Source organism: Acinonyx jubatus, chromosome A1 (assembly GCF_027475565.1).
Source record: "Acinonyx jubatus isolate Ajub_Pintada_27869175 chromosome A1, VMU_Ajub_asm_v1.0, whole genome shotgun sequence".
Classification (NCBI taxonomy): domain Eukaryota; kingdom Metazoa; phylum Chordata; class Mammalia; order Carnivora; family Felidae; genus Acinonyx; species Acinonyx jubatus.
In genome coordinates this window covers 70130475-70147115 of record NC_069380.1, presented here as the reverse complement: position 1 = coordinate 70147115, position 16641 = coordinate 70130475, and the positions used below count along the sequence as shown (strand labels likewise).

Genomic DNA, 16641 nt, shown 5'->3' with positions numbered 1-16641 from the left:
TTTAAGCCTCTCCTTTATCCTCCTATCTAAAAAAAAGTTTTTACAACTATGAGTGAATAGAGTATCATATGAATCACTTTAAATTTACTCTACTATTTTAAGAACAAAAATAGTGCTAAATGAAACTATTGGCTAACTTGCTAACTTCAGAATTTTAGTATCAGTTACAAACCGCTTAAAACACACTTAACTCTAATAACGCACTATGGATTACAATCTCCCAAGTGAGACAAGGGACCCAGCAAGATGCTGTCTTCCAAGTTTCTGCCTACACAACAGTCATTTTCCTACAATCTGACCATGCGCTACCTGTATTACTGTTAAATGGAGAGAAAGGTTTCTTCTATGAGCTTTGGGTAAGTTGACCACAGTTATTTGGTCTTCACTATTTGGGTTCTCTGTGAATGCTCTATTTCCAACTTAGCCAACGAGGGCACAGTGGTTTTTATTTCAAGTGCTCTGTACCTGAAAGTCAACCAACATAGGCCAAGTCCTGACTCTGTTACTACTAGCATAGTGTAACTATTAGAGGTCACTGTACCTGAGTCATTGTTTTCCTTTCATTATACAGAGTTCATAATATCCAGCTTCGGTGGTTGCATGAATGAAAGAAATCATGGGTCATAATAATTTGTAAACTACATTATTACGCACAGATATACAGCAGTATAATTCTATCAAACTATTAACCTCAACAGGAAAAAAAAAATCTAAACTCACAAAATAGACATGAAAACTATCAGACTAATTTCCCAAAAGCACTAACTTCAACTATATCCTTGTCGCTAAATGCTCTTCAACAGCTCTCTCCTCTACTAAAGTAATTATTAACAATTATAAAGATTAAGATGATTTGCCTGGCAATGCCAGACTCTGTGCTAAATTCTTTATATAAGTTGTTTCCCATCTTTACAACAACCTTGCAGGTAGGGGTCATTCTCTTCATTTTACAGATGAAACAACGTTAACTTATTTCCAAGTTTTGCTGTTACAAACAACCTTACAATGAACATTTCTTAAGGTTTGTCTTTGTAGGTGAAGTTCCTTGTCAAGTCAAAGAATATATACACTAAATTGTAATAAATACTAGTAAATTTCTAGCAAAAAAAAAAAAAGCCTAAAATACTTTATATTCCCAAGAACAATTTTCCTGTCCACTTGCCTACACTGGATATTACAGCCAGTTTTTAAATTTTTGGTAAATCCAATGGAGAGAAAAATGACATCTCATCACTGTTTTTGAACAGTTATATTCCTTATCCTGTTAAAAGGTGTCCAACAGAAGGAGATAAAAGAATATGATCATCAAATCTGAAGTGTTTGCTACAGTTCTCTATAAGCTTCCATGCTGAGCACTGTGGATAAAACTCACCGTCGATATGCATGTACACACGTATCTTTTAAATACGTGGGCAAGACCCAAACGTGAAACACGAACTATTAAATCTAACGTACAAATTTCTCATAAAGCTAATCCTTATAATTTGTAATGCTGTGCTTTAGTAAAATAAATTGCTAAATAAATATATATATATTTACTATACTTATATATATATACTTACTATATCTATACACATACATATGTTAGCAAACTAACGAGGAACACTATGAAATCTCTTTTAATATTTATTTAATGTTTACTTATTTTTGAGACAGAGACAGACAGAGACACAGAGTGTGAGCAGGGGAGGGGCAGAGAGAGAGAGGCAGACACAGAATCAGAATCAGGGTCCAGGCTTTGAGCTGTCAGCACAAAGCTCGATGCAGGGCTCAATCCCACAAACCGAGAGATCATGACCTGAGCCAAAGTTGGACACTTAACCAACTGAGCCACCCATAAGCCGCTAAAATCTCTTTAAACCAATACCTCCTTTTTTCAAGAGCAGGTAGTTCTACTTTTTTTTTTTTTTAATTTAATGTTTATTTTAGAGAGAAAGAGCATGAGCAGCGGAGGGACAGAGAAAGAGGGAGACAGAAACCGAAGCAGGCTCCAGGCTCTTAGCTGTCAGCACAGAGCCCGACGTGGGGTTCAAACCCATGAACTGTGAGATCATGACTTGAGCCGAAGTCAGACGCTTAACTGACTGAGCCACCCAGGCGCCCTCAAAGCTCTTTCATAAATTAAAGAATTTATTTTCTTAATTCTCCTCATAGCCTCCTATCACTGTGTTTTTACCACTCAGAATACAAGGAGCCCAGAAGGGAAATACAGAATGAAACACAGTTTGGAAATGAAATCTGTTTGCTCGGCACATTAAGATTACTGAAAATTACTGAAATTTCTTCATGAGGGTGATTTGTAGCTTTGTTTTTTTCCATGATTTAAGCAAAAACAAAGTATGATTTGGTTTAAATCAGGTACAGTAGGGATTCTGGGTAATCTGATCCCACTGCATGTAAATTAAGCATAAAGAATAATGGTCACAGGTACCCACAAACATACTCGCACACAGAGGCCCAAATGAAGGCTGTTATTACAAAAAAAAAAGAAAAAAAAAGAATTAGTCTTGGGAAAAAAAAACCATAATGTTCAGTATACTTTTATCCTTGGTTTACTGTATATTTTCTAATGTTTCTAAAAAAAACAATGTATCACATAAAGCACAACTTGTTTTTCCATAAGCAAAATAAATATGCTGGTCTTTGAACAGCAATTTTAAAAAACAGAATCAAGGGTGCCTGGGGAGCTCAGTCAGTTGAGCATCTGACTGTTGATTTCCACTCAGGTCGTGATCTCACGGTTTGTGAGATCTAGCCTGACACTGGGCTCTGCATTAACAGTGTGGAGCCTCCATGGGATTTTCTCTTTCTCTCTCAAAATAAGTATTTTTTTAAAAGACAGTAAAAAAACAGAACTAGAAAAAAATGGGGGGAAAACCTCCATATTTGATTAAATCTCAAGCATAAGATACGGTATTATAATAAAAGGAACTCCACAGTATCCAACTTCAAAAAAAAAGAAAATTCCAGGGGTGCCTGGGTGGTTCAGTTGGTTGAGCATCTGACTCTTGATTTCCACTCAGGTCGTGATCTCACAGTTTGTGAGATCTAGACTCACACTGGGTTCTGCACTGACAGTGTGGAGCCTCCGTGGGATTTTCTCTTTTTCTCTCAAATATTTTTTTAAAAAGACAGTAAAAAAAAAACAGAACTAGAAAAAAAGGGGGGGGGGACCTCCATATTTGATTAAATCTCAAACATAAGATATGGTATTATAATAAAAGGAACTCCACAGTATCCAACTTAAAAAAAAAAAAAATTCCAGGGGTGCCTGGGTGGTTCAGTTGGTTGAGCATCTGACTTCAGCTTAGGTCATGATCTCACAGTTCATGAGTTCAAGCCCCACATTGGGCTCGCTGCTGTCAGCACAGAGCCTGCTTTGAATCCTCTGTCCCCTTCTCCCTCTGCCCTCCCTCCACTCATGCTCTCTCAAAAATGAATAAACATTAAAAAAAAATTTTCAGCTTCTCCTTGCCAAAGTCACCACCACCAACATGGTAATCTATCACCACTACAACGTAAAGCATATCTCTAAGAATATATTCAGTTTGAGAGTAACTATTGAATCCAATGGCTGGTCACCAATCACACAATGTTTATATCGCCTAACATAATCAGTAGGCAATTTCATTTCAATGCTGTATTATTTTTTATGGAACTTACCAACTATACCTAGATATCCCAAAAGGAGCATTTTAAATGGCACACTCCAATGGGAAAAGATTTTAATGCCAGTTAAGCTATATCCCAAAAAGAATCTTGCCACAATACACACAAAAAAAGACAGGGTTAGTTATCACTAGCTGCATATTTTTGTTGTGAACCAAAACACAGCAACATTGCCTTCTAACTATAAAGCAGTCCCTTTTGTGATAGACGAAAAGTTTTCTTGCAGGTTATTGTTTTATTATTTTTAATCTAGTAATTATTTAATCTTTCCATAACATTCATTGAGCCTACTATGCAGAAATCATTAAAATATAAAACAAAAGGGAAACAAAGACCAATGAGACCAAGTCTCTCATCTCAAGAGATTAAAATACAGTAAAGGAAAAATTTTATTATGGAAAGTGGTATATCAAATAAGAAATCTCAAAAAAAAATGCTCTAGCAAATAGAAGAAAGAGATTACTTCTCACCTGAAGGGCATGGAAACTATGCTGATAGTAGTAACATGTGAACCATGCCTTTCGGGACAGGCAGAAGTTGGAAATGTGGGAGAGGATCGGTGTGCCCACAGGGTAAAGAGTGCTGAAAAGGATGGAACAGGAAAGAACTAGCCATGTTTGAGAATGGCACTGTTGTCTTGGCTGAGGCATAGCACTGACAATGGGAAATGGAGGAGAAATTAGAAAGAAAATTAGTCAGAAAGGAAGGTGGTCATTCACCTATTCTATACTCTTCTCTCTAACGCAAAGCCCCTGATGGAAATATCCTTCATTTAAGGAGAATGTGAACTTCCTCATAGTATTTTTCCCCTGAACTGAAGTCACTTGTGGACTTGACTTATTTTCCACAACATGACTGTGAGCCCCCCTCATGAGCAGGACACACATCTGATGCCTTTTTATATCCTTCTCAAATATAAACATAGCAAACAACCATTTTTTTAACGATTGAATGCATGGATGAACACACAACAGGCTGTGTCATTTAACTTCTCTGAGACCCAGATACTCTATACCAAGGGTTGGCAAATTTCTACTACAAAGGGCCATACAGTAAATATTTTAGGCATTGCAGGTTATTTGGTCTCTGCTATAGCTTCACAACTCTGCTGTTATAAAGCCAAAGCAGCCATAGACATCACGTACATGAACGAGCATGGATGTGTGCCAATAAAATTTAATTTACAAAAACAGGCGGCAGGCTGCATCTGGCCAATGGACCATGGTTTAGAGACTCCTCATCTACACAAACTTAAGTCTAATACATTATATTGTACAAGCACATTCACATGTATTATATTCAAATCACTTTTGACATAACGATACAACTCAGTCAAAATTTCAGGCAAGAGGCTAGCAAAAAAGAATAGAAATGGGAAAGTGTGCACATGCTGCACAAATGGTAAATGTGGTAAATGTGGGCCTTTGGTTGCTTCCACCTCATCTGCCCTCTCCAGGCACCTGTTACCATTAGCTATCTGTGTCACCTTACATCACAACTCCGTCAGGCCTCACTTTAATCTTTAGGCCCTGGTTTTTAACCTATCAATTGGTTAAAATAAATCATTCTAAACTAGAACTCTAGGATCTCAAAAATTGTCCAAATTAAATTTATGGATCTTAAGTCAAAATTTCATCTAGAAAATTATATTCATAAGTAATTCTGAATCCATGAAACAACAAAATATAAACATTTCACAGAAATAAAGTATAACATATTAGAATAGTAAATTAAGATACCTCCTGGGATAACTGATCCAATGAGCTTTTTGAAACATTCAAAATCCTAGTTTAGCACCTGAACACTAAGTTTTCAGTACCATCTTGAATGTAGTTCAATTCATTTAACCAAGGTGGTAATATCTGGAAAAGACTTTGGTAATACAAAAGTCTTTTCCCCAAACAGAAATTTGATCTTAAATATCACAATATGCAATGAAAAGGGAAATAGATAAAATCTTACTTCTGGCTTCACAGTCCATGCTTGTGTTATAATAATAAATCACTGGACTCTTTGACATAGTTAGCTACAAATCTGAAGAGTCGAATTTTTAAAAAGTCCATATAGTATATGACAAACTCAGTGTCATTAGCTAGGTATAAAGGTGATCTCATAACTCTTCCACTTTTATTCTTTAAACCAAGACCTGGGTTTCAGAACAAAAACTCTTCACTTTTTACAAGTAATTTTCAAAGAATTGATGGGTCAATTAAAATTCTTTAATGCATCATGACCCACATTTACAAAAGCAATACCATTATGCTGCTTTCTGAGATAGAAGTCAACAGATTCTGATCCATTACAAACTTACCAGACATTTGGCAAATTCTTTGTTTTCTGAAAGGAATCCATAACCTGGATGTACCTTAGAAATGAAAACAAAACACACATTCAATTTTACAAAAAATTTCACAAAACCTTTTGTAAGCAACACAGAGAGTGCATTATTGTACTTATAGTTTAAGGGCCTTGAGTAAGGTTACTTCTCCTCAATACTGGCAGCCGCAACTCACATTCCTGAGTACAGACCCAAATTCCAAGAGACCGACTATGCAGCATTCACTTGCAGCACACTACCTTTTTCGTAGCCACAATCGGGACCATAATTCTGCCTATCCACCTACATCTGACTATGCTATTCAACACGACCCAAACTCTCCCTACTTCTTCTGAGGCTGCCTTTGGCCACAAGAGTGGAGAAATTTCTAATGGCTGGTGGGTCGAAGTACAAGGTTAAACAAAACCATTGACGGACAGATGAAAAACTCCTAATTCCCCTTCCTTTACAGTCTCAGGAACTACTGCTTTCTAAAACCCTGGGTAAGCCAACAAATGCATCTTATTCCTAATAACATGAATATACTCAACCACTATCCAGTGAGCAGTTTCTGTCAAATCTAGGTAAAATCAAAGTCTGGTTTTACTTTTTCTTTGTATTCTGAAATTTTTTATGCTAACTAGATGTCTACTCTTTCTTCCCTGGCCCAACCCATTTAGCCACTCACAACCACTCTATGTAATCCTCTCTCACAAGCCACGTTGTACCGTCCTGTTCTACCACACCAGCCAAACAAATGTAGCCACTCTATCACTCGTCGGCATTGAATGTATTTCCAAGAAAACAAGTCTGCTAGAAGGAAAGTCAAATTTTGGAAGGAGCCAATACCATAATCTAGAAGTAGCTACACATCTGAGATTTTTAAACGCTTTAGGAACATGGTACAGAATTGAAATGACTGCATCACAGGAAAAGTTTCACTCCATCAACTGCATTTCACAGGAACATTTCATGAAAGATTGCACTCTGACAAGCTGTCGTCAAAAGGTTAAGAGCTTTACCTTCATTAACTCTGATAATAAACTGTAAACATCTATAATATGGGTCCATGAATTCAGTTTTTATCTAAACCTGTATCTTACTAAAACATTTCTTTCAAAGACACGTGAGCGCTAACTGAAGCACTCCAGGCTAATTGCTGGTGTTGGCTGTTTCCATCCCATTTCAGAGATGACTCCCAGTAGTTACAACATTATATATAATTAGTTCTCTGATATGAAACGTATATACCCACTAACAACAAAACACTATTCCTGATGTCAGAAACCAGTTCCTTCCCTGGATTCCACCCATTCAAACAGAATTAGACATGGAAAGCATTATTTATTTCTCCGTGCAAGTGTATTCCACTGACATTATCAAACTGAAATAATTACCAATTGCATAGTTTTTATTTCTGGAAGTGTAACCAGGTGTCCTAAGGTTAACATGATTAAAAGAGAACTTAAAGAAGAATCTTTTGGATCCTACTGGTAATACAGATTTTTTTCTTTATCTTATTACACTGAAAGGGTTAATACTCAAAACTAATTGGGATTTTTATTTTCCCTAGCAAATTTGGAAATGAACTGAAACTGCTCCCTGGTGTGAAAGCTGAATCCAACAGCCACCTGCAGGATCAGCGACCAACACTGCCAGATGCTACAAAGCCTTTGATTTCCAGTAGCGAATTCGGACACATTTAACTCATATGACATGAACTAACTGCAACAGCATTTTCAATCATTCTTTCTTATTTTTTTTTTCCTGAATACCAACTCTAGCTTTCTGCTCGCTATATATGAAACAGCTGCAGTAGATAGATTCATTCAGACTCACAGCTTGGGCCCTGGTTTTCTTAATGGCTTCCATGATGGCATCCATGTTGAGGTAGCTTTGACTGGTGGGAGCTGGGCCAACACAGACAGCCTCATCCGCCATTTTCACATGAACCTGAAGAGACAAATCTCTGCATTAACAGATGCTCCCAGCACAAAGAACTCCCATCCCCTGCAAATATACACAAAATTCCAAATCTGATTGTCTCACATATCATTTAAGTAGTCAGATCTCTTTTAAAAAGTGCACTAAAAAAGAAGAGTGGAACAAAGAAGCTCAAGAGGTATATTAACCATGACTGTCATTTATTAGAAGCCTAATCACTCTCTAACCAGGTAACTTCCAGAATATTCCCTACCAATTTGATTAAATAAACCCCCTGCAAACAACTTTAGCCCCTTACTTGGTTCATCAATACATAAATCCCGTATCAAAAACTACCCTGTTACATGTAGCCAGAGTAGCCCCGTATTTTCCCCGAGAAGCACTCATGCTCAGTTCTAAGCAAGCTCCCCAAGGAAGTAGGGATAATTAAAGGGACTGAATGAAGGGACACAGTGAGTGTCCCTACACAGCAGCAGGTCAGCACTAAGCATAAATTAAAGTTCACCACTAAAGAGTTCACTATCACTACACATGAGCCACAGAATCTTGATGATCATTTAAATACCCTCACATTTGATCCTCATCCATTTTACCTTTCTCCCAGAAGAGCAGATGTGTGCATCAGTCTACTCAAAACTTCAGAATATATAGTTCATTTTTAAGACTACTTATTTTAAAACATTTTAAGTCTATTTTTAAGTGTAGGCATTCACTCCTGAAAAGAATAACTTATTTACTTCTAAAAAGAACCTATTCTAAAATGATAATGGGATTCATGTATCTTTGAAATGGATTTCCCTAACAGTCTTCCAGTTTAAGGAATTTCCGATCAGTTTAACTTTATTTTACAAAGCAGACATAAAAACTAGAGCACTTGCATATACCTGGACATTTATGAGCCCACCCCCCCAAAAGTCTAAGATAGAAAGTACTTTTCAATACTGCTAAGTTATATTCTTCGCCGTGAAGTAATTTTTAAGAAGCATTTTTTTTTTAAGAGAACAAGCAAGCACGCCTGAGCAAGGGAGTGGGGCATGGGGTGGGGGGGGGGGGGAGTGAGTAAGAGAGAGAGAGAGAGAGAGAGAGAGAGAGAGAGAGAGAGAGAGAGAGGATCTTAAGCAGACTCCATGCTCAGCACAGAGCCTGACGCAGGGCTTAATCGCCTGGACCACAAGATCATGACCTGAGCCAAAATCAAGAGCCAGACCTTTAACCAAATAAGCTATCCAGGCACCTCAATTTTAAAAACTTTTGAAATTCGGGGCAGCTGGCTGGCTCAGTCTATTAGGTATCCGACTTTGGCTCAGGTCATGATCTCACAGTTCATGGGTTCAAGCCCCGCCATGTGCTGGCAGACAGAGCCTGTTTGGGATTCTCTCTTCCTCTCTCTCTGCCCCTCCCCCACTTGTGCTCTCTGTCAAAATAAGCTTTAAAAAAAAAGTTTTGAAACTCAATTTCAATTTTGTCATCATTGTTGTACTAAATGCCTGATGTGATTTCACTGGGTTGCTAATACAAAACCAACTACATTCAAGCCATGTAGTAACAGCAACTTATTACTGCCTATCAATGACTAGATGGATTTATGTTTCAAGAACTTCAGTATCTTGAAAAATATAAATCCCTTTTTATATACTTCAGTAATATGTAACAATTGTGGAAAAGTTTAAACAGAACTAATCAATTAACTAGGATTACTGCTGGCTACAAGTTTCAAAGACAAAAATAAAAGATTTTAAGTACAAAGTAATCTTCAGAAACTTTTCCAACAGGTTTTTAATTATTAATTTCCTCAACATATAGTTTTATATTTTCAATTTTTTTATTTAAATAGGAGAAAAGTACATGAACTGGCCTTTTATTTTCCAAATAATAATATAGCAGAACAAAGTGTGTTTTTGATATTACAGAACTGAAAAAAATCGTCTTCCTCATTGATTTTTTTTTAATGACTTTAAACACTTAGATCCAGATAGGTTAGAAATTGTGCCTGAATTTTAAAACTGAGTTAATGGACATTTTCATGTTAGTCCATTAGATGCCTAAGATATGCTTGGAAAAGATACTCTCCTTGGTTAAAAACACTGCATCTTAGTGTTAAGCAGTACACTAGAGCAGATCTGAATGAAAGCTTTTAAATACATTCTCAACTACTACAGACTAAGAAAGATAGGGAAGACAAGCAGGTGTGAAGACGTTTTGTCATGCTGGGAGGGTCTGTGAAACCTATCACTCAAGAAGATTTGCAGTCAGGTGGGCACTCCCCACCACGTCCATGAATACTTGAGTTTTCCCTGGGATATCATCCAATGTGACCACAACATGAGGTGGGACACTGCCTGGATGACAGACTGTAGATTAGATGTGCTCCTTGAGAAGAATGGCAATGCCTCATACGATCTATCCACACTTCAGTACCCACCCAAATCAAACCCAATTCTTTAACGTTACCAACAAGCAAATGTCACCCTTAAAGACTGAAAAGGCAGGGGCACCTGGGTGGCTCAGTCACTTAAGCGTCCAACTCTTGATTTCAGCTCAGGTCATGATCTCACAGTTTTTGAGTTCGAGCCCCACATCGGGCTCTGCACTCACAGTGTGGAGCCTGCTTGGGGTTCTCTTCTTCACTCTCTGCCCTTCCCCTGTTCACACTCTCTCTCTCTCAAAATAAGTAAATAAACTCTAGGGAAAAAAAAAAAACACACTGAAAAGGCAATGAAAAGAATGCCAACTGCAACAATCTTAATTTGAAAAACGAGGGGGGAAAAACATTTTTTTAAAAGATTTTATTTAAGTAATCTCTACACCCAACATGGGGCTCAAACTCCACTGACTGAGCCAGCCAGGTGCCCCAGAAAAAAACATTTTTAAAAACCAGATAAAATCCTATTTCTAACGATGGGGGGGGGGGGGGGCGGCGCAAAGAAGAACCTTTCTTTCTATTCTATACAATGTGTCCAAAGAGACATACAAATGTCAACAGACTAGCATTCTTGCACATCATTCTAGAAAGGCAATTCACCCCTAGAAAATAAAACATGAGAATTTAAGTCAGTAAATATTACATTTGCTTTGATTCCATTTTGTAAAACTACAGGTGTAACACCATGACACATTTATTCATGATTATTTGGGGATGGTAGAATTAGTGACTTTACTATTTTTCTTCTGTCATAACTTATACAATTTGCAAAGTGACAAAGCCAAAAATTAAAAATTACAGGGAAAAGAGAATAGGTTCTTGCTAGTTGCAAAACTCTCAATTTCCTAAAATCCTATTTTCCTATCAGTAAAGGGAACTGTCCCAGAATCAATCATGGAATCAAAGGGTTTGCTGAGTCTTTATTTGCATTTCTGAGAATACAGTCAAAAACAAAGGAATGAAAAGAAACTAGAAGGACTAGAACCATATTTTCTTACTTTGGCCCCTGGGAGAAGCGGCAAGGAGCGATGGGAAGGATGGAAGAGGGGGAAGGAGACACCAAGTATGAAAACAAACGCTTAGCAAAAGCAATTATCAATGTGCTAAGACCACAAGGAAAAGGTGAAAAGGATTGCGGAATGGCGGAAGTGCAGAGTTAAATATGGTTGGTTGTAAAGGATGGGAGAAGCAGAGTGATCGCTGAGAAAAGGTTTGAAGTGTTTTGTCCATTATTTTAGCTTAGGAAATGCTTGAACAAATGCCCTTAAGAAGGACTCTTCTAGAAAGTAAGAAGCTAAAAAACACTTGAGAGATGAAAAATTCACAGTAAATGGTTTTTGACAAGTGAGTGTCAGAGCTAGGAGGTAAGGGGAAACAGAGGATAGAGATCATCACACACACACGCGCGCGCGCGCGCCAGGATTTAAAAAGAAAAACAGATGAAGGAAAAGAAAAGAAGACAGGAAAGACAAGCAGGAGGGGCAGAAGAACAAACAGCTTGTTGTGCAGTCCAAGACAAGCCCCCCAAGCACCTATTCCCCAGGCACTGTGCTGCCTAGAAGCTCCTCTCCACAGACATTCTCGAGCCACCAGTACAGAGAATGCAGCAGGGATAAGATCAGGAATGTTTCTTTCCTTCTAAATAGCAGGAAAATGCCAAGAATGGGTATAAATACAGGTAAATTTACAGACTTGTTGCAGAAATTAAAGGCTCTGACCTTTGGCAGTTCCTATGTAGTGTGTGAAGCAACAGACAAGATCACCTTCTGACAAAAGCAGCAAAGGAGGAGTCACTGGTGGTGTAAGAAGAACATAAAAGAGGGAGCCTGGGTGGCTCTGGTTAAGCGTCCAGTTAAGCTCAGGTCATGGTCTCATGGCTCGTGACTTCAAGCCCCGCATCAGGCTCTCTGCTGTTAGTGCAGAGCCCGCTTCAGATCCTTTCTCCCTGCCTCTTTCTGCTCCTCCCTGCTTGCATGAGCACTCCCTCGCTCTTTCAAAAATAAACATTAAAAAAAAAGAAGAACAACAACAACTACCATGGAGCACATCACTGGCTCAACTGGTGAAGCATGTGACCCCTGACCATAGGGTCATGAGTTTGAGCTCCACGTTGGGACTTTACATTAAAAAAAAAAAAGGAGGGGCGCCTGGGTGGCTCGGTTGGTTGGGCAACCGACTTTGGCTCAGGTCATGACCTCGCAGTTTGTGAGTTGGAGCCCTGCGTCAGCTCTGTGCTGACAGCTCAGAGCCTGGAGCCTACTTCAGATTCTGTCTCCCCCTCTCTCTACCCCTCCCCTGCTCACGCTCTGTGTCTGTCTCTCAATAATAAATAAAGGTTAAGAAAAAAAATTTTTTAAAGGAAAGAAAGAACTACCATATGATCTAGCAATTCCTCTTCTGGATATGTATCCAAAAAAAAAAAAAAAAAAAAAGTGACATCAGGATCTCAAAGAGCTATTAGCAATTCCAGGTTCACTGCAGCACTATCCACAATAGCTAAAATGTGTTTAGAGACATTCTGAATATCCATTTACAACTAAATGGATAAAGAAAGTATGATATACACTCACAATTGAATACTATTAAGTCTCTTTAAAAATGGAAATTCTGCAATGTGTGACCACATGAATGAACTTGAGGACATTATACTAAATGAAATAAGCCAGACACAGACAAAATACTGCATGATTCCACTTACAGAAGACATTTAAAACAGTCAAATTCATAAGATCAAAGACTGCTGAATGGTGGTTACCAGCTGCAAAAGGAGGAAGAAATGGGGAGTTATCAACAGGCATAGTTCCAGCTATACAGATGAATAAGCATTAGAGATCCACGTACAACATTGTAACTACATTCAACAAAAATGTATTTTACACTTACAGTCTGTTAAGAGGCCAGATTTCATGTTGAGTGTTCTTAGCACAAAATTAAAAGAAAAAAATGAACGAACAAATTTCAGCCAATTCGGTCATCATATACAACTCTTAGGTTCTTACTGGAGAGGATGGTAAACACCAAAAAGTTGAACAGAAAGAGCTGGGTGAGGATCAGCTACTCCTTTAACCCATCTTGCTAAAGTTTATAATAAAAGCAACTCAGTCCAAAGTCTGCAACAGATACATTTATTAAGCAAACATTTCTCAGCAAGACAGCATATAACCTGTTCCACGTGCTGAATAAAATCCTAATTCTTATCTGATTACCATCTTGCATGAAAGGGTCACCAAGGGATGCATAATTAAACTCCAAAGGCAAGATTTTCCTATCTTTACAGTTGCTATAAGACTACCAGAAATCCTCCTCTCTGATGGTGGGACACCAAAAATATGGAATTCAAGAACAGAGCAGAATCCCTAAAGGTAAATGCCCTACTAGATTTTTATATCTTGTCCATGCCAGGGTGAAAGGTCTCTGAAATATTTCAGCCAATCCAAATATCTTGAATAGCACTAATTTCAGTAAGAAGCATCCATTTCTAATATCCATACTGCTATATATTAAACCACTAATGTCATCAACAAAAATCCATTTACTTAAAAATTTAGTCTTGAGGTGACATTAGTGGTTTAAGGTCCAACTCTTGATTTTGACTCAGGTCATGATCTCATGGTCATGAGATCAAGCTCCGAGTCAAGTAGGCTCCATGCCCAGCAAGGAGCCCAACATTCTCTCTCTCTCTGCTCCACTTTCCCCACATGCTCTAAAATAATAATAATAATGAAGTAAAAAAAAGATTTAGTCTTGACTGACATATGGGCAAGTTGTAAATGCTTTTAAAAGCCATCCCTGGGAGTGCCTGGGTAGCTCAGCCGGTTATGCACCGACTCTGGGTTTTGAGTCAGGTCATGAGCTCACAGTTCATGAGTTCGAGTCCCAAGTTTGGCTCTGTACTGACAACAAGGAGCCTGCTTGGGATTCATTCATTCATTCATTCATTTATTCATTCTCTCTCTCTCTCTGCCTTTCGCTCAAAAATAAGCATTTAAAAATAAATAAAATAAGGGGCACCTGGGTGGCTCTGTCAGTTAAGGGCCTGACTTTGGCTTAGTTCATGATCTGACTGAATAGAGGGACTGCCAAAAATAAAATAAGATAGGGGTGTCTGGGTGGCTCAGTTGGCTAAGCACCTGACTCTTGATTTTGGCTCAGATCATGATCTCACGATTCTGGACATCTAGCCTTGTGTCAGGCTCTGCACTGAGTCCTCAGAAAGCAGGATGGCGGTGACATTCCTCACATCTGCTCTCGCATCCATGTGTAAAGAACTGGCCAACTCCAAGGCAGAAGGGGCCTGAACTGCAGTGTATGAAACAGATGTGTTTGTCATTGGAACAAGAGAGGACATGCTTTTGTCAACATCAGAAAGAATTTTCAGAAAGATTTTGTGGGGGTGCCTGGGTGGCTCAGTCAGTTAAGCATCTGACGTCGGCTCAGGTAATGATTTCGCAGCTCATGGGTATGAGCCCTGTGTCCCACTCTGTGTGGACAGCTCAGAGCCTGGAGCCTGCCTCTCTCTTAGATTCTGTGCCTCCCTCTCTCTCTGCCCTTCCCCCACTTGCACTCTGTCCCTCTCTCTCAAAAATAAAAACTTAAAAAAAAAAATTTGTAAAATATTGTGCTGAAAGAAAAGGCTGCAGAGATGCAGAAGATGAAATCTACAACCCCAGCAAATTGGATGAGTGCCGACACTGTAGAGATTGAGGCATTCAGAAAAAGTTGAGGACTATTTCTGTGTGCAGCCTACTTGGGATTCTCTCTCTCCCACTCTTTCTGTCCCTCCCTGCTCATGTTCTCTCTCTGAAAATAAACACTAAAAATAAATTACAGACATCATACCACTATGGCAGATTGCTATTGTGCCCAAAAACCTTCATTCCCCTACTCTCATGGCACATGACTGTCCAGCTAGAGATAAGATTTCTCAGACTAAGAGTCTCACATCAGTGAATAAAACAAGTTTGAGTCACTGGGATCAGAATGTGAAACATACAACTTCCAAATTATCTACAACTTAAACACAATCTTATTTCTCTGAATTCTGGCCATGTTCTTTCCTTTATCCTGGAACACAGATGTTGTGGGAACCAAGTTCAACTATGCAAACTAAGGCAACTTCATAGGACAAGGGACAGCAAATTATAGTGGGGGCCAAAATCAGCCCAATGCTTGCTTTGGTAAAAGTGTTATAGGAGCACAGCTATACCTATTAAGGGCATCTTTTGTACTAGAACTATAAATTTGAGTACTTGGGACAGAGACATGAAATATTTACTCTGAGTCTGTCCAGGCAAAGTTTACCCATCCATGCCCTCAGGGATAACAGAGCAAGAAGGCAGCCCCTTCTTGTACAAGAACCAAAGCCCCTGTACATCCACAGAAATACACTGACCTCCCTAACCTAAAATTGTTAGATGTGAGGGAATATTTGAATGTCATCCTATTTAAACTACCGTATTCTGTAATATCAATATCTATTACTTATAATAACATCTCAAGTATAATCACTGCCATAAGCACCAACTTCATTCTTTTTTTTTTTTCTTATATTTCTTTTTGAGAGAAAGAGACAGAGGGGTGGGGGGGGGGGGCAGACAGAGACAGAGAGACACAGACTCAGAAGCAGGCTCCAGGCTCTGAACTGTCAGCACAGAGCCCAACATGAGGCTCAAACCCACAAACTATGAGATCATGACCTGAGCTGAAGTCAGACACTTAATCAACTGAGCCACCAACGGGTCCCCAACTTAATTCTTCCTAATGAGAAGAACCAGATTAGTGAGCTGGAAATAGTGATTTCGTTAGAATATGGCCAGATCAGTCTAAGAGGTTCTCCAAGAGGAAAATAACTGGTGGTGATACACTTCTGGCACCCGGAGTTCACCATGGGTCTGAGCACCCCAAACATGTTTGCTCAGTATTCCAAATCGCTGGAAGTCTAAACCAGCTCTTCATCCTGAGCAGTTTCTGTAACCAGTCACATATGCCAGGCATCTAAGTCACTATGGGTGCATGTTTTACTATCACAGAACTACTTGCCTCCTGATGGAGGGACACTTGTTTGCTGCTTGCTACAAAAGGTAGCAATCCTTGACCCTCGTTGGCAAAATTTTCCATCAGTATTTTGTATTTCTGTGCATCACGTGAGTAAGGCACCAACTGCCTTTGTCTCAAACTATGTTTGCACAAGTGTTTGAATAGCCAACAGCCCTGGAAGAGAAGAACTGGGGAGCGATGGGCAGAGACGCTAATGGTCCATTAACGTGAGAAAAACTCTAGCTCAAACCAT

At 38.8% G+C, this 16641-nt stretch overlaps 1 protein-coding gene across 8 annotated transcripts in view; it reads right to left on the bottom strand.

The window, feature by feature from the left end:
• PCCA (propionyl-CoA carboxylase subunit alpha) overlaps nucleotides 1-16641 on the bottom strand; it is a 404001-nt gene that overhangs the window by 328414 nt on the left and 58946 nt on the right. For all 8 annotated transcript variants that reach the window (XM_027065165.2, XM_027065168.2, XM_053217534.1 and 5 more), the window contains exons 5-6: nucleotides 7826-7939; nucleotides 5981-6034 (exon numbers count right to left, since the gene is read on the bottom strand). In XM_027065165.2, the coding sequence (XP_026920966.1) occupies nucleotides 5981-6034; nucleotides 7826-7939 (168 nt within the window). The remainder of the gene's footprint in view (nucleotides 1-5980; nucleotides 6035-7825; nucleotides 7940-16641) is intronic.